Source organism: Otolemur garnettii, unplaced genomic scaffold, assembly GCF_000181295.1.
Source record: "Otolemur garnettii isolate 467f Iridium unplaced genomic scaffold, OtoGar3 scaffold00001, whole genome shotgun sequence".
Lineage (NCBI taxonomy): Eukaryota > Metazoa > Chordata > Mammalia > Primates > Galagidae > Otolemur > Otolemur garnettii.
Window position 1 is genome coordinate 46,249,038 of NW_003852396.1, and position 18,494 is coordinate 46,267,531.

General features: G+C 49.8%; 1 protein-coding gene across 1 annotated transcript in view; it reads right to left on the reverse strand.

Annotated features, from left to right (window-relative positions):
- The window catches only part of USH1C (USH1 protein network component harmonin), a 46,659-nt gene that overhangs the window by 13,912 nt on the left and 14,253 nt on the right, over positions 1 to 18,494 (reverse strand). The window contains exons 5-15 of the mRNA XM_003781148.1: positions 17,066 to 17,174; positions 16,915 to 16,939; positions 16,697 to 16,754; positions 16,313 to 16,407; positions 14,926 to 15,010; positions 13,781 to 13,840; positions 13,572 to 13,628; positions 13,134 to 13,276; positions 12,046 to 12,111; positions 11,591 to 11,715; positions 8,226 to 8,299 (exon numbers count right to left, since the gene is read on the reverse strand). Of these exons, the coding sequence (XP_003781196.1) occupies positions 8,226 to 8,299; positions 11,591 to 11,715; positions 12,046 to 12,111; positions 13,134 to 13,276; positions 13,572 to 13,628; positions 13,781 to 13,840; positions 14,926 to 15,010; positions 16,313 to 16,407; positions 16,697 to 16,754; positions 16,915 to 16,939; positions 17,066 to 17,174 (897 nt within the window). The remainder of the gene's footprint in view (positions 1 to 8,225; positions 8,300 to 11,590; positions 11,716 to 12,045; positions 12,112 to 13,133; positions 13,277 to 13,571; positions 13,629 to 13,780; positions 13,841 to 14,925; positions 15,011 to 16,312; positions 16,408 to 16,696; positions 16,755 to 16,914; positions 16,940 to 17,065; positions 17,175 to 18,494) is intronic.

The following is an 18,494-nucleotide window of genomic DNA, read 5'->3' on the forward strand; positions in this document are numbered from 1 at the left end:
CTGGGATGTCCTAACACTGCATTTGATAATGTTACCACTTACTTTATAGAGCCTAATATCTTGCCCTTGTTCCGCACCCTGCCCCACACCTCTTTTTCCTATTAAAATAGGGAGTCATTGCCCATATTCTAGGCTTTCTGGGATAATATCAAGAAATGACTGGATATGAAGCAGAGCTCTGGCTATTCACTGACATGACCTTGTAAATACTGCGCAAAAAGCTACCAGCCCACACTAGCCCAGAGGCGCCAACAGAGAGCACTGAATACTGAGTGGATACACTGTGGCCCATCCCAAGGATCACAGACAATTCCCCACACAACACAGCACTTCAAGCTCAGTGGAAACCATACACATGCAGGCTGTCCACACATGCAGGGCAGGGGCCATTCCTGGAAGATGGGGGGCAATGATGTTTCTTCCTGTTCCCATTCTCAGCAGTGGAGGACATGGGAAACAGCAGCCCTCCCCACTCTTCCTGCTTCTAAGCAAAGCATGTGGAACAGGGATAGTACCTTTGGGGTGGGCGGGACAGGGGAGCTGGTGGGCTTCCCACTGTGGTTCTTTGCCTCCCAGTCCTCCATTGGATTGCCTGTGTCCCCAGGGCGGAAGGTGTGGTTGCCCAGAGCTTCTTCTAGTGCCGAGGGCAGTGGGCGGGTGGGAGTGAGGTCTTGGGTGGGGATGGATGGTGGGGGAGGAATGGGAATGGGTGGTGGTGTGTGCTGCACCCAGGGCGAGGATGAGGTGCTCACATGGCCAGATGAGGGCAGAAGGGGGGGTGCAGGGACCTTGGGGGATGGGTTGGAAGGTGGAGGGTGGGGCATCACAGGCAAGGCAGAGGGAGCCTTGGGGGGATAGTAGAACATGTCCAAGGGGATGTCATCCAGGTCTGTGGTGTGCAGGTGCAGTCCGCCTGCGAAGCGTCTCAAGGGTGGGACCAGGGGAGACACAGAAGGTGGGGGAGGCGGGGGCCCTGTGGTCATCTGGGGGATTGTGAAAAAAGCTCTGTAATCATCTGCACTAACTAGTGCCCCACTTCACAACATCAAGTACATTGCTCTTCTAATCTGTTTCTCTTGCTTTTGGAGACCCATCACCTTCACATCAGAACCAAGCGGTTGCCACTTCTCTGCCACTTGAGTGCCCAGCTGTGTCTATACCAGGGAGCTGGTAGGTAGTGCCTAAATGCAGGAGAGTCCCAAATCGTGCCTACTGAGTGGTAAGCAGGGTGCTCATAGAGTTTATCCTCTGGGAAGACACTTGAGGGGCACTTACTCATCATGCCAGGACAACAGGCCTAACTGTTGTTAGGGACCATCTATCTCAGCTGAGCTCAGAGACTTATACTGATCACTCTGGAGATAAAGCTCAGAAATATAGACTGGCCTCTCTCCTCCCTCAAAGAGGAAGAGAGAGTATGCTAGTAGGGGTCGGCCCTGGACAGTGGCACAAGAACTAGTGTGCCCAGTGACGGGTGCTAGTGGCCTTCTTACCTCTCACTGTCCCTACGGTGGGTCATTCTGAAGGCAGCAGGAGGGTCTATGTGGAAAGAAGGGCTGTATTACCTCTGAAATCTCATTATCAGCAGAGGAAATCTGCTCAAGTCGCGTCTGACAGAGCCTTTCCACCCAATACTGAATCTTTTCCGATTCCTCAAGGTCTTCCCGCTCTGTCTCAGACACCTGAGACCCAGCACCAGCACGGAAAGGAGAGGACAAAGTGCACACTTGAATAGCACGCAGACAGCAGTAGCACAGAAACACTTCTTCAAAACCCCCAGGGTACCCTCAGGTTTGTTGACTATCTAGACAGAGACCTGGCTTCCCCTGCCTGGCCCTCAAGGAGGTGGAATCAAGGGACAGGAAGGTGGGAGGTGTCAAGATGACTCAACAGCCCTGGCAGGCAAAATCAGAAAAGGAGCTTCTGTACTGTGTGGGACCCCAGATGCCCAGGGACTCTAAGGCTCTAATGATTTTCTAAGAATGTTTTTTTTAGTAGCCTGTCAGCGCATTCTAAGAGTTTATTCCTTTTTCCTCCTCCAGGCTGTCTTGTCCTCAGAAACACAAGTTCAATTTGATTTTTAATTTTGTAGCTAATTTGTTCCTAATGCCAGATCTAATACACTTCAGATTTTCCAGGACTTCTCTGGTTTTATAATGTAATGAGATTGGCATTTTGATTCATGGAAACATTAAGGAAAAGCAGAAACAATGATATTGATATCTCCTACAACTACGGAGTTAAGGTCATCCATCTCACCTAGGACAGGATTTGCCCGTGCTGTAAGATAGCTTTTGATATGTCTTCAGGGAGATAGCCTTAGATACATTCCCAGGGTGAAGAGGTCTAGCCTCAAACAAACCCTATGTTGATGGATGCAGCCTTAGACTCACAGCCTGATTAAATGGGGGATAGCTTCAGACCCACCCCGTGTACAAAGGGGTTAACCTCAGACCCAAATTCTCAGAGCCAAGCTAGGTTGGGAAGCCATGATCTTAGACTTATAACCCGAATATGGAGGCCAGACTGACTCAGATCTGCAGACAGATGAGGGGAAGGCTAACTTCAGAGTGATAAACAAGGCAGAATGGTTAGCCGGAGGTTAACTCATCCCCTCAGCAGGGTAACTCACCTCACAGCCACACGTAAAGTGAAGAGGCCTAGACTCATACTTTGGTGAGATAGGGAGACAACAACAGACTCAAACCTCTAGCCGGGTGTACCAAGGGTTAACCTGAGACCTACAATCTGGGCAGGGAAGCTAGCCTCAGACCCAGACTGTGAGCAAGGAAGCTAATCTCAGTCCCAAAGATGCACCTAAACCAGGAGCTAATCTCAGATGACCCTGGGAGGTGGCATGATCTCACTCTCCAGACCGTGGAGGGAGGAAGGGCTCATCTTACCCTTCGACTCCATTTCTGGAGAACAACTCCAGCTGGTCCCCCGAGAGCATGGTGGGTGACAAGCAAACTGTGTCTCGGGGAAGCTAGCCTGGCTTGCAAACAGGACACGTACCTCCTGGGCCAGCCGGTTGATCTTTAGTTGCTTTTCCTTCTCCAGCATTTCCTCTTTCTCTTTGTAAAGCTTTTGCTCAAACTCCAGTTCCTTCTTATTCTTTCTCAACTCTTGCAGGCTGTCATACTTGGCTTTCTTCTTATCTTTTCCTTTCTGATCAGGTGTGGGATTGTTTATAGACAAGGTTTACAAGGTGGTGTTAACACTAGCACTGCACAGCAAACAGGCATGCAGTTCTCAGACAGTACTCAGCAATAACACCCCTGCTGAGCCTCTCCCCCAGCTCCAGTCTCACCACACTGGACATCAGAGCTCAGGTTTAGGAGAGACAGGCCACTGCTACCCATTGTTGAGTTGGAGACATACTACCTTTATCAGCCAGAACCAGCTTACTAGTTCACTCACTGTGTGACCTCGGCTGAGTTCCTTAACCTCTCTGGGCCTGATTCGCCTCATCTCCAAAATGGCAGAAATAGCTGCCCTATGGATGTGTCATCCAGTACCAATGAAATAACATCTATGAAAGTGCTTTGTAAACTTCACAGTGCTTTAGAAATAAAAAGCACTGTATTTATTTCCCAGTGTCTGGGCACATGTCTTTGACATCATCTCATGTTTAAATATCCGACATGCATCCTGGGAGATTCTAGAGAAGATGTGAGAGTGCTGGCAAGCCTCCTCTGCAGATATTCTCCGTCCTGAGCTAAAGGAGGTGGGAATCAGACTCAGACCTGGGGTGCTCAGAGCCAGGGACATCAGATTTTGCTCCATGCTTAAGCTCCAGACTAAATCATTCTAGAGAGGTGAAAACCAGTTCCCTCTAAACTGGGACCATCAGCTAAGAACGAGCTGGAAACTGCAGGACTGGGAGATGGGGGAGTGGCCTAACTGTTTTACACTGGCCAGTAGGGTTTCAGAGGATCTGGGGAAAGAGATGAAGGATAGAGAGTCCTTATTTTTCCTGCTGGAAATGGACCCTCAGAGCCTTCTTTCCTGGCTGTTCTGCTCATGTGGTGTGGTTTCAGGGAAGCCAGGCACTAAAGAAGGAAGAGAGTGGGTATCTGTGGACTGTCTATGGGCTAAGGGACTGAAGCTCTTCATCTCCAGATATGAGAGTTAAAGTCCCTTGCCTGATGTCAGATGTCTAGGAAGTGACAGTGCCAGGATTTGGATCTGAGTCTTCCAGGTGCCACAGTCTTTCTACTGTGCTCTGATGAGCTGGAGGCAAGGGGAGCAAGCCGAAGGAAGTGTCAGTCTCCGCCACACACAGTGTGGAGGACAGAGCTAGCATTCAGGAGAGGTGGTGGCAGAGATAGTGAACACTCTGGGCAATTTCTGGGGCAAGGAGGAAGGTCCTTGGTCTATGAGCTCGCCTTCGGCCCTAGAATATCCTGAATCCTCCTAGTATCCAAGGCCAGGAGTAAGAAATTGAGTTCCTCGGCAATGGACACGCAAATTTTATCTGCAGCTGGAGGGGTCTGGTGGGTCGTTATGGGCCTCTGATAGACTCATCTTATCTGCCCCCACTTCTGTGTGCTCCTAATGTGTTTTGGAGATGGTCACCTCCAGAGCAGTCTATGAGCATCTTGAGAAAGTGGTTCTCATTGCTTCAGAGTCCTTCCTGCTTGGTCCCTTGTGTATCTATTCACTACACTCTTAGCTCACTTGATGGATGAATTCCTGCCATCATGTTACAGATCAGACAGCAATTTCCCAAGAGGAGTCAGAAACATTCTGCCTAATGGCAGCTTGCTAGAATAAGGGCATGACCTCCCTCTGTGGGGCACCATGACAGAAACGGCCATTCTGTTGATTTAAAAAACTGATCAGTGCTAAGATTTTGGAGCCAGAGCTCCAGGGTGGGGCGGGCTGACAATAGACAGTTTTTATCTCATACATAAGAAAGTTCCATCTGTTTACAGATGCAAAAGGGCAATTTTCCATATAGCATTGCTCACTGATACCATGCTACCCTCTACATGGGTTATTGAGTTGCAAGTGAATCTGCCTCCCCTGTCAGAGGATGGGCTTCTGCAAGGAGGGCTGGTCTGCATTATTCACTAAGGCCGTGCTGGAGAAAGGGCTTGTCAGAGCCATGAACCCTTCAGGCCCCAGCACAGATTGGCAGGGCCACAAACCTGGGGGCCTTGAGCCCCAGAAATGTTCTGGAGATGATCACCTCCAGGACCCACCTTCAGAGAAGTCTATGAGCATCTTGAGAAAGTAGATTCCAGAGGGATCTACTGCCAAGATTAGAAGACATTGAATCTTTAAATACACATAGGTATATGTATATATATGGGGGGTATGCGTGTATATATAGATTTTTGAAATAGAGTCTCACATTTTCACCTTGGCTAAAGTACAGTGGTATCATCATAGCTCACTGCAATCTCCAACTCCTGGGCCCACGGGATCCTCTTGCCTCAGCCTCCTGAGTAGCTGGGACTACAGGCAAATCTACATCTTTTAAACAATGGGAATTTGGACATTGATGATCATGGCCATGGATAGCGACTTGTATTACTTGGGGACTTGGTGTTTCGGTGGCTGGGAGACAAAGCATCTCACATGACTCCAGGAAACATGCTGATGGATTTTCGGAGCTGGTATGAGGGGCATAATTCTGTTGTCCTTTTAGCTGTTAGTTAAATTCATGGTAAATATTCCTTTTGGTCCAGACTGAGAGGAGAGGCAGGTAGGGTGGTTGTACTCTTGCTTCTGCCTAGAAGCAATTTTCTCTCTTTTGGAAATGAAAATGAAAACCCAAATGCTAGCTGTTTCTGGAAAGACTGAACTGAGGAATAGGGGAAAAGCAGCCCTACCTCTTTGCCAACAGCAATTTTCAAGATCATGTTTATGATGGGGAGGGTGGCAGGTCTGTGAAGGAGATTCTAGTTCTTTCACCTTTATATAGTTATTAGCACCTGGAAAAAGATAGACCTTTCATCTCCTTTGCTTATTATTTGTGTGTGTTTTCTTATCTGAGTTCTAGTAGGGGCAGCATATGGAGAAAGATTAGAAATCTAACCCAACGAGACATCCTTTACCATAGAGTCAGCCTGTAAAATGAAAAAGATAGTCTTACAAGGCCGAGTCCATTCTGAGACCATGACGATGTGGGAAGGAGTTCCCTGAGGAACTCTGTTCTGGGTTTATTCAATGGTGTACAAATCATGATCTCTGTCCCTAGGTGAAGACATTCAGCTCTGTCAGGAAAAAATACTGCTGTCTGTTATCTTAATAGGAACATTCTGGGGGAGGGGATGGATTTCCCCAGTACATCCAATATTCCCATTTTATAGGCAGAGAGAAATTACATATTAGCAAGGTCTCCCAGATGCCAGTGCTTTGGTTTCTGGGGGACCAACATCTTGCCAGAAAGAGACAAGTGATAACATCCAATTTAGTACACCCAGATTTATGCCAATGCCTGATTTCCAAACGCCAAGTCATCTCGAATGTCCAATTACAGATATTAACAGCAGGGTTTTCATAATCAAATGTCAATGTGATTTAGAAAGAAAAAGGACAAGAGAGTTTTATGGGGCCTGGAGATAGTCTAATAAGATTTAGAGAGAAAATTAAAGGCCATGGAGACTGGAAAAATGCATTATCCTTGGGGGCATGCAAAGATACTTGTAGGAGAGGGTTGTGATTGGTGTAGATCTCTGTCCCACCCCCGGGCAGCCAATCTCTGGCCTAGCAGCCAGTCTGCATCTGTGAACACCCACCCTGACATTTCACTGTCTCATACCATGCTGCTTGCTTCTAGTTCTACTCAACAGAGAAACAAAACAGAAGCTTGCTGCCCCTGCCCTGTGTGATCAGGGATGTGCTCAATGCCTGGTGGTACTTGGGGAGGTCTCATGCCTGTGCATAACCTCCCCCTATGATGCACCTGCCATCTGACCTCAGTCTGACATAAGGGTATGGCTGGACTTAGCCCTCTAAGTGCACAGGCCAGGTCACACCATTAAGAGTCGAAAGGAAGAGACATGTTTGGAAAAGGTCCAAAGCCACAGCAAACTCAGGAGCAAACCAGCACAGCACTCAGTCATGTCCTACCTTCCGGATGGTTGGGAATTTGCCATCATAACGATAAAACCACCCAAAGGCTATAAGAACACAGAGAACAGAAGAATGAGACACAGCTAGGCCAGAGTCCCACAGGCAGCAGCTGGGAGCTGGGTTCCTCAGGAACACATGGCTTTGTGAGAGGAAGAACAGCGCCATCAGATCCAAGAACAGAACTGCACCCTCTGTCCGACTCTCAGCCCACCTGGCCTCATCTGGGTTGCAGAGCAGGCCCAAGACTACCTGAGAAAAGCCCCAGTTCCCAGGCTCTGGGTCAGTCTCAAAGGCCTCTCCTTAGGACACTGGCTTTAGAAGTCAGTGCCAGAAAATCAGAGAAAATCCCTTGTGGACAGATGAGCTTTTCTAAATCACAGCACAGTGTCCAAATACAAAGCCTCGTTGAAAGAGAACGAGGTCTCTCCTAACCGACGCCTGGTCCTTCCATCCAAGAAATGGCTGCAGACAAAAGACAGCCTGGCTCTCTGCCTGGAACTGTTGTCAGACAGAACAAAACTGTCTTGTTTCACAGTGTAGGCCAAGTCCTCTGCTTTCAACATTGAAAGTACTCTGGGAAGGATGGCTCCAGCAGTGGTGGGCAGGAAATGTGCCCCAGAAAAGCGTCTCAATCCAGTCCAGATAACTAGGACACTGGCCCCCTTCCTTTCCCAGGCAACAGCTTAACAGAGTAGTACCCCAAACCTGAAGTTCTCTGGTTCTGGGGGAAATAGCTTAAATAATTGCTTACCCTTGACCAGCCTGAGCATTGGAAGAGGATAGTGAAAGCTTTCTGTTGGACCAGGCATTACCTCCTTAGTTGCTGGGTCTAGGAATGGTCCAGGGAGTCCTAGAGGAGAGGCCAGAGCAGCAGGGGGAGGACTTCGGTTCAGGCTATGTCTAACTATCTGAACCAGTGACCCAGTGTGCACCAGCCGATTACCAGCAGGGCCCTGAGTCCTGACCGCAAAGTTTTGTATACGGTGCTTGGGCCAACCCAGGTTTTGGAGGAGCTCTGCAGACTCCAGTGGTCCCCCCACGTGCCAGCCCCTCAGAGTTGGGTGTGTGTGCTGTTGTCAGAAGGAGGCAGGCAGAGCAAGCAGCGCAGCAAGGCCAGGAAGCAAAGCGGGGGCGCGAACCTGCTCTCCCAGCTCCTCCATGCCTCCATCCAGGTCGTCTGCGGGCTCAAGCTTGGGCTCCACTCCCTGATCATCTACCCAGGGGAAGAGGAGGAAGCAGTGAGCGAAGAGGGACTTGGGAAACTGAGAGGCCACACGGGCTTCCCAGAAGCCTGGGGACCTGTGAACAGCTTCCTCCATGGGAGCTGTGAAGCGAAGGGCAGGGACAGAGCTCAGGAGCCCAGAGCAAAGGTTTCTCGGTCTGGGCTAGTATGTACCGTGTGTCCAACCTCTGTAGCTTTAGTTTCTCTGTCTCCATGATGGGCTAACAATGGGGGCTTCTGATCCGATGGCAGCGTGAGAATCATTTTGCAGGGCATTAAGTTGAAGGTTTTGAGGTTTGGGGAAGAGGATGGGAATGTTTGAGGTTGCTTGAGGGCAAGAGCTTATAATGGGAGAACAGCTCCTCCTGACCTCTGTTCACCACCCTTTCTTTGGTGCTCGGCTTCTGTGGGATGTCTGTGCAGGGTGGGCAGCATATGGAGGCGGGGGTCCTGAGGTAAGGAGATCCCCCAAATGGGGCCCATGTGGTTAGGAAGACCCCAATTTTGACTTAATGCAGAGAGGAGAGTTGTTCATTCCATTGGTTTCCAACCTGGACTCTGGCCTCCTTGGGGCCCTGGACAGTAGTATGCCAGTCTGCTCGTGAGCTGCTCTTTAAGGCTTCAGAAGCTTAAAAGAACTTGTCCACTGGCCTATGAAAGGCTATGTGTTAAATTACTTTGCTGTAGGCTCAAATTCCATTTACTCAACAGTGGGCATTGATGCTCCTTTGCTAACAATAAGGACTACTTTTACTTAATAAAATAATGGGACACAGATATTACTTAATAATTTGGTAGAAAAAAGCCTTCAGCTTCCAAATCATGGGGTCTATTCTGGTGGGAGTTGGGGAGATAACTGATAGGGTCCTGGATGGGGAGAGAAGGTTGGCTATCTCTTGCTTATTAAACCTCTTCATCTCCCAAGAACACTTCCAGCTCTGGGATCCTTAATAAACACCTTACCTATCACCACCCGCTGTTGTCTAAGATGAGGAACGTTCTTTTAGAGGCCTTGGTGGCAATATCCTGGCCTCAGGCTTGGGGTTCTGCAGGAACAGCCATGGGTAGGTGGGAAGAAGCAATTGTAAGAGCCCCCTGCGACAAGCACAGGGGCAGTCAGTCCTGTGCACATCATGAGGACCAGTGACGTCGTTTTCTAGGTAAGAAAGGCTCCACACTCTGACAGAGTCCATCCACCTCCTTACAGGCACAGAGCCTGAGTTAGGTATAACTTATGGCTAACTGGGTCCTAGAGATGAAGGGTGCTCAGGAAAGAGTTGGCTGGGCCTGGGGCCTGCTGGCGCAACATGGCCCAGAATGTTCCAGCCTTGGGCAATAGGGAGAGAGGCAGGAATTGAACTGGCTCAGGGAGTTCAACGCATTTCCTGACTTAGATCCAAATTAGAACTAAATTGCCGGTGTGTATGGAGATGGATGGAGGCAGCAGCTGCCCGGCTCAGCCAGCAGACGGGGCCATCAATCCCACGCTTGGTGATGCTGCCTTAGAATACTTTTATCTTTAGCAAAGCCAAAATTCTTTTTCTTTTTATTCAAGAAGCTTGACCTGGTTAAAAAGCACTAAATAAATAGCTAGCTTTCACTAGAAAGGGCTTTTATTTTCTATAGTTCCTGAGAGGGTGTGTTTACTGTGAACCTGAGACCCAATTTCTAGAAAGGTACTAAATCAGCTAGGATTACTTTCATGAGAAGCAATTAAAATTGATTTCTCTCCCTCTGAAGCTCCTATTTCACTAATAAGAGCAAATTAGCTGCCTGTCTAAACATGGATTATTCACCCGGAATTTAGCCCTGGCCACATCCTTAGCTAATCCCGAATGTCATGGGAGAGGCTGATGAGAGTGCGCTTTGTCCTTCCAACAGGACGTGAGACGACTCTGTGCCCTGCTGCCAGGAGGGAATGTGCTGGGAGCTGTTTGCCCTGAACTAGGGAGGGGTGAAATGGAACCATCCATGTACCCCAAGCCTCTTTCTTGGTCCAAGAGGCCTGTGTTGGCAAGTTGATGTCCCTTTAGGGCTTGATTATGATCAAAAGTTGGGGACAGAGCTATCCAGACCCCATCACAGTGTCCCAGTGGACGCCATAACAGAGGAGGAACCTTGGTTCTTGAGTCCAGATTCACCCCTTCACCCCATTCTGGAGGTCCACAGGTCAGCTGAGCATAATCAGCTGGACTAGAGCCTGTCCCATGTCAGTTATAAGTTGAAACAGCTGTAAAGTGGGATTGAGACCCTTTCCTCCCATTCTGGAGGTCCACAGGTCAGCTGAGCACAATCAGCTGGACTAGAACCTGTCCCACGTCAGTTTTAAGTTGAAACAGCTGTAAAGTGGGGTTGAGAAGCCAACCAGGAATCTGGACCCATGGTTGTTCCAGGAGCGCACCACTGGCACACTGAAGACAGACTGGGATTAAGGCCCTTGCTTTCCCCTGGCAGTGTGGGCTGCCTCTTGAAGAGACATCTGGAAGTTAGGGCTACAGAGGGGGACAGGGAGCAGTTGGTGGGGCCTGCACTGAAACTGGAGGTGAGGATGCAGGACAGATGAAGCCAGGAGATGATAAGGAGATGTGATTGCCCAAGCTGGTGTTGATGGTGGAGATGCTAAGCAGCCACCAGGCCACAGCTGGGTATCTGGGAGAGGTCTCCCAGCGCTGTGCCTGCAATGATGTGAAGTGGTCCATGCATATAGGGCTATAGTTGCTGGGGTCACTCTAGTTGAGCTCCTTCCACAGCTGCCTGTCAACCTGAGTCCACCAGCTCCCTCTCTTTCTTTTCTTTCTTTCTTTTTTTTTTTTTTGCAGTTTTTGCAGTTTTGCCCGGGGGGTTTGAACCCACCACCTCCGGTATATGGGGCTGGCACCCTCCCTACTCCTTTGCATCACAGGGGCCACCCAACCCTCCCTCTCTTTCTTGGTGCTGACTTCACCCAGCCCCAGTTGAGAACAAGGCAAAAAAGGAACTAAGATAGTGGTAATCCCATGCGCTAGTTTGCCTTTGCCATAGCCCTTTTCCCTCTTCAGCCTGCCTGAGACTGTGTTGGGGGGACCTGAGAGCTGAGTGTGTGGAGCAGGCTCCTGGACAGGGAGGACTGGCAGGTCCCTCCCACGCCATGCCCTAGAAGATGCCCCCTGACACATGACTGCCCCCCAAGAAGGAACTTCAGTCCAGAGTGTGATGGCCTCCTCATAGGGAGGTGGTGGTGAGCAGAGGGACACCAGAGTATCTGTCTGCCTCCTCAGCCCCTGCCTGGTCCACAATACCTACACTTTGGCTTGCGAAGGGGTACCGGGTGCACCTCGGCGGTGATGGTTTGAGGTAAGAGCAGCTGTTCCTTCGAGCCCCAGTCTTCTTCCCACTGCTTCTTAAACTTCTCTTCCTCTTCTACAATCCTGAAAGGAGACCCCCCCCACACACACATACCTGTGATGGGAGTCGGAACCTTCCAAGGCCCACCTCCTGCCTCTTGGATAAAACACAGTGCCTGGAGTTTATATTCTAACCTGAGTGTGAACACCAGCTTGGGCAATTACATATGACCATGTTCTAGTAAGTTACCCTAATATGATAGCTTTACTAGGATGATGGACTGGCTTCAAAGGAGGTCCCACCAGGGGTAAAGAGGGCCAGGTAAACTGGTCTGGAGGTGGCCTCTGGCCGGCCACACTCCCGTGAGCACACTCATATCCGTGCACAGACACACTCAGAGCCCAGGTACTCACTGTTCCATCTCCTTCCGGTATCTCTCATTTTCCTCTGCTGCCTTCTGGGCAATTTCCTTTCTCCTTCTGAAACACAAATGCAGACTGGCATGTTTGGATCTATGCTAGAGAAGTTAACTCTTTCGTGTAACTAATTCCTGGGTCGAGAAAAGTTTTAAATGGCTTTTCTAGGCTCCCTTCCAGGCATCCTTGGAATGCTTTTGGCTTTTGAGGAAGTTATCCAACAAAGTCTTGTCCCTCTGCTCCTGTGTGGTTTTGTCTGCCATTGCTGAGCAGAGATTGTGTTTTGGGAGCCAGGAGGCAGGTCCTTGTGAGGGCCATACCCTGCACATTCACCTCCAAACAGACAATGTGACTGACAAGAGGCAGTCCTGGTCTGAGTGAGGTCCTCCCTGGGAGGCCCCAGACCTCAGGAGCAGAGCAGGGGATGCTAAGCACATGTGATTCTCCAGGCTAATTCTGAGATGAGGGAGACAGGGGCACCTCTTCCCTTTCATTTTCCAAATAAATATTAGGTGCCTAGAAGTGCCGACAATATATGTGGATTTGGCCACCTCATGTATTCTCTTGTCCTGCCTGGGGGTGAGGTGGGCTTTATCACTGAAGGTGGGGCAGCCTGTGGGGACTGCCAGGCTCTTTAGCTAGATTGCCTGGCTGTGATCCCAACTTGGCCATGTGTAACTCTGGAACAAATGGCTTAACCTCTCTCTCTGAGTTTCAGTCTCCTCACCTGTCATATGAAGTTAATAATGTCTGAATTAAATGAAAAAGTATAAACAAGGCCCTGATATAATACCAGCCACGTGGTAGATAGTTGACAAATGTTAGCTGATGCTAGTAAGGTCCTCATTTTTTATATTCTTGGAGGCTTGGTAATCAGGTGACTCTAGGCAGCAAGGAGGGCAGGGATAGGTGGCCTGAGGCAGAGGACAGATGCGTTGACCTACCACTGAACCCATCTCATCTGAGGATGGGCTGCAGGGGGCAGAGGATGAAGTCGGCCATGGTGATACAGTGGGCAGGGAGCAGGGCAGGCAGGGCCATACAGAGGTCTAGGAGGGTGGGGCAGGGGAGCTGGCCACACTCACTGCCGCTCCATCTCCTGCTGCTCCTGGAGGATCTTGTTGGACTCCATCGCCAGCCGCTTCTGCATCAGAAGCTCTTGCCGCTGCAGCTCGCGCTGCCGGGCCTCCTCCAGCCGCTCCCGGTCTGTCATGAACAGCTCCCGGCCCTCATGGGGAGAAAAGAGGCTGCTTGCTGAGAGCCCTGGGGAACCTGGGTGTCCACTGTCACACAGCCTTGCAAGCCAAGATGTGGGGTATCTTCTTAGCACTGTTAGGTACTGTGGCTCTTGTGGTCTCTGACCTGAACTTCTCCTTGCTGGGCAGAAGTTCTCTCCCTCTGCTCTGTCAGAGCTTCAGGGAAGGAAACCCCTTGGCCCCTCCAAGGGACAGAGATTAGGAGGGTCAAGGGGCTGGGGCTGAAGGTCAGGGGTTATGGGCCCTGCCAGTTCATTCTGTACTTACAGCCCCTGCTACGATGGAGATGGTCAGGCTGCGGCTACTCTTCAGCACATTCACAGCCTGTGGGGACAAGAGGATAGTCAGCTGAGGCCTGACAGACCACAGGGGTCCCAGGCAGAGAGCACCAGAGGTCTCAGGCACCGTGGCAGTCAGGGTGGGAAGGCGGGTGGGAGATGATAAAGGCTGGCAGGTGAAGACCTCTCACATCTCACCTCTTTGTGGTCCAGGTTGGAGAAATCAATACCGTTGACTTCGACAATCTGATCCCCTGTCTGGTGGAGACATGGACAAAGATCAGTGTGTCTGCTCTATCTGTATACTCACTCATCTGCAGGACGGGCACCCCCAGGGGGCCAGGGCAGACAGCGGGTCTTCAAACGGCTGCACTTCAACTCTTCCTAATGAAAAGAGCAGTTAGAAAGCTCTGATGGCACCCTGGCAGGGCCTAAAGCTCCCTGGCACCCTTCAACCCTGTGACTGTGAGAACATAATAACTATATATTTACAGGGTACATGTAATGTTTTGATACAGGCACACAGTGTGAATTGATTGAGATACCCATCACCTCAGGCATTTATCATTTCTTTGTGTAACCAATTCCATCCCTTTAGTTACTTTAAAGTATGCCCTAACCCATAGCTATCAGTGATCAAATATTACGCCAGTAGAGCTTCATTTCTGTGGCTAAATTAGTGACATGTGCTTTAGAAATCTCAATTTGTAGACACAGGAGCCCTTGGGCTTCTCATATAGCAGAGGCTGTGTTGAATCATCACAAGAACAGAATAGCTAACATTCATGATCATTTACCATGTGCCTGGCACAGTTCTAGCCTATGTATTAATTAATTAATTTAATCCATGTAACAACCCTGGAGAGAAGGCACTATTATCTCCATTTTATAGAAGAGGAAACTGAAACACAGAGACATGAAGTAACCTGTCCAAAGAAGTGGTTAGAGTTCCTGTTTTGGCATCAGAATACCCCAATTTAAATCTTAGCCCTTCTGTACTAGGTACGTGACCATGGAAAAATCACATACTTTCTCTGGGTCTTAGTTTTCTCATTTGTAAAATGGTGATAATGATAGTACCTAATCCTCAGAGCGCTTGTTAAGTGTAAAGGCTGGAATAATATCCAATGGAAATAAACACTCACTGAATGTCAACTCGTTGATTACTTTTACCACATTTCCAAGATTGGGACCAATGATAGAGATGGAGAAGACACAGAGGGGCCACGTGTCCTACCTCCGAGAAGCTTTCCCTCAGACAAGGTCATATGGGAAGGCACAAACCTCCATCACCGTGGGACCACTCTGACCTTGTGTACCCAGGCCCACTCAGGGTCACTCACCTCCAAGCCCACTTCGGCAGACAAGGAGCCAGGCTTCACGTGGCTGATGAAGATGCCGGGTTTCTGGATGGGGCCACTGGAGATGCTGGGGGAGATGAGAAACGCATGATGTCTTGCTCTTGCTGCTTGTCCCCTGTGGCACTTAACTCATTCTTAATGTCCTGCCTCCTCTGCCTGATATCCAGTGCCCAGGATGCAGGTCACACATGAGCTCAGGACCCACTGTCTACCTCTGCAGGCTCTATCTCTTTGTCCAGGGTGATTTCCACCACAACCCTGGGAAATAGCCACAGAAAACCTCCTACACAACACATTGCACATGCCATTTTTTCTTTCTTTCTGGCACTTCTCCTGCTCATTTCTTGAGACTCAAATGCATCTCCTCTACAAGGTTTTCATATGACCCCTTATTTTCTCCCAAGACTAAGCCACTTGCTCCATTTTCAGTGCTTCTGTAGCATCTACAGCAAGGTTGGCACTTACACTGTTCTCCCTTCCTCTATCTGTGGCAGACATTACTAATCCATCATAGCAGTCCTTCCCACCAAGCCTGGATGTGGTCTTAGAATCCTTTCCAAAGTAGCACATTAGGCAGCCTCTGCTAGGTGGAGATGGCACAGAAAGGAAACCAATTTGCCATCCCTGACCCAGAATGTAGCTCCTTTAGGGTCCTTGTCACCCTATATTATAAATATCTACATAGTTGGCTTCTGTATTAGGCTGTCATCTCTTAGGGAGTCTTTTTTATCATTTATGCTTGGCACAAAAGCACCGAATACATGTGAACAAAAGGAAATATGAATAACAATAATAGCTTAAATAATAATATTTACCAACTGCTTATTACCTACCCAGCACTAAGTGTGGGTACTTTACTTTCTCCATAACTACCCTGTGATATGGGAATTATTATCCTCAATTTACAGAAGGAGAAACTGAGGCTCAGAGTGGTTAAGTAACTGATCTAAGGTCCTAATGCTCTAAGTGGGAAAGCAGGGTGGAACTGAGACCTGAGTGACTGTGGCACCTGCATGTTTAACAAGAATGCTCTGTATGGCCAAATGCTCGTTTGGAATTCCCTGGATGACCAGCCAAATAGGCTCCTTTTGCAGTGACTCAAGGGCCCATCAAAGGGAACATTGTTCTTTCTGCCTCTGGGCCTCAATTTCCTCATCTGCAAGACGGAATCTGATAGAGCTGCCACTCTGGCCCACAGGTCGCTTGTGAAACTCTGAGTAGCCACCAAGAAGTGTCCTCACTGGTAGACATGTCACATTTCTAGTGGGGAAGCGTCTCCTCAGAAGCAGCAGTGAGCAAGGGAAGAGGCACCAGGGGCCTCCTGGGGTCTACCAGCCATGAATGAGCCCCCGGTATAACTGCCACCCACCTGCAGCCAAGGCCCCGGGAGCCCACCAGGCTGATGAAGATCTTCTTCTCCTTGTTTTCCCGATTCCCAGTAGAGCCCAAACTGCCCCGTCCGCCCTGGAGGAGGGACAGAAGCAGGTTACTGGGTGTCCACATGCATTCAAGTGGCCTCTTGAACTTGTGAGGCCTTCAGAGGGAATGCTGCTGAGTTCACACAGGCTGGACTGACATTCTGTCCCTGGGGATGTGCCTGCCTGTCCAGTGACAGGGGCATGCTAGATGCCCTGGGGGCCCGTGTGAAGCCCCTGAAAGCACATCACTAGAGCAAGCCCTACCTTCAGGAGTGCCGGCCCCTCCTCAAAGACCACCCCATCCATACCCCATCACAGATGGTCCCAGCCCTCACCTCGGATTCTGACACAAACTGATCCACATACTGCCACTTGAGAGGCTCGTCGGGATTGCTGATGGGAGAAGAGAAAGGCATTTGTTAGCGGGAAATGTCTGAAGGGTCACATCTGGAGCCTCCAGCCTGGCCCAGGAATAGTGTGGCAGGGCAGGGCCAGCCCCCAGGACCCTGAGCCCACAAAAAAGTGTCTGCCTATAGAGGAGGGTCCTGCTCACCTCTTCACAGGGATCAGGCCAATGTCTGTGGGGAAAAGGCACAAGGTTAGCACAGCTCCTCTGGTGTCCTTCCTTTTCCCAGGAGCTGGGGACCCCTGCTGCCTCTGCCACCCCACCATTTCTAAGCCCCACCTCCTCTGGCCTCACTCACGTCTCACTTTGATGGACACAGTCTTCTTGGTTCGGATGAGGTTGATGACCTCCTCGTGGGTGCAGGAGGAGATGGAATACCCATTGATCCGGACGATCTCATCCCCTACCTTGACCACAGAGAGGGAACACGCACCATGTAGAGGGAGTGTCAGACAGCTGGGCTGACTCTCCAGAAAAGGGAACAACAGCCATGCTGTCTCCCAGAGTACCTCAAAATGTGCCCTAGCACCTGTCACAACCAAGCCACCTTCTATCAGCCAGGGGATCCTGGGGCAGGTGGAATTCCCAAGCAGCCTTTCTGCCTCATTTTACAGATGGAGAAACCAAGATGGGGGTGAGAGGCAGAGCAAGAGGGTGGCAGAGCTGGGAGTAAAACTCAGGACTTTGCACCCTCGTTCTGGTGCCCCTTTCACCCTACTAGGGCTCCATCAGGTTCTGAAATCCATGTAAAGGGGGACACTCCACCTAGCTTTAAGAAGCTCTTGCCAGGACTTTGTCCCACCAGCTCCTGGGAAGCAGGTTTGCTGGTCTTCATTAATCACTATAACTCTATGACTGAGACGGGACCGTCTGTGACTCCCAACCCAAGCTCACATCACTGACACAGGACTGAGACAGGACCGTCTGTGACTCCCAACCCAAGCTCACATCACTGACATATACACATGATCTCTGTTTTTCCACTGATGGAAACTTGATGAATGTTTTAACTCTGCCATGGTCCTGACCTCTGAATTCCTTTTCTGGGAGCAAGTGAAGAATGGTGAATGATGCTTTGGTATCAGATATCCCGGGTTCAAATCCCTTATTCTATTTTTATTAGCTATGTGACCTGGGGCAAGTCTCTTGAACTCTCTGAACCTCAGTTTTCCTCATCTGCAAAATGGGGAATACTGTGGTTGCTAGGAGAGCAAATTTGTACAGGTAAAGCCAGCCAGTGCCTGGCACACGGTAAGTGTTCCATAAATGGTTGCTGTTCTTATCACTGGTTGGGCCAGAGCCCTAAATAGGCTGTTCAGATCCCTCTTTTGAGGGTTCAAGCCACAGCAGATTGGTAGATGGGGACTAAGGGGCCTGCAGGGCCAGCCCTGGATGCAGCTCCATGGTGAGACTGCCCCCTGCTGGACACTGCTGCTGGCTTTCCCAGGTACCTTGGCCCTAGGGATTAATTCTGAAGCTCCCCCATTTAATAATCACAGGGCTGGATGTCCTGAAACAGAGGTTCAAAGAAGTAATGTTTTGTCCAAGATCACACAGTCAGTAGCTGTAAAACAGAGGCTGGTCCTGAATGCCCTTGTCTGAGGCCAGAGCAGGTCAGCTGGGGGTTAACTCAAACCTTGTGTGCTGACCCTTTGGCAACTTGCTAGAACATTTGGGGGATGCAAGTTGGACTTCCTGTAGCCTGGGCAGGCAGGGAATGGGTGGGT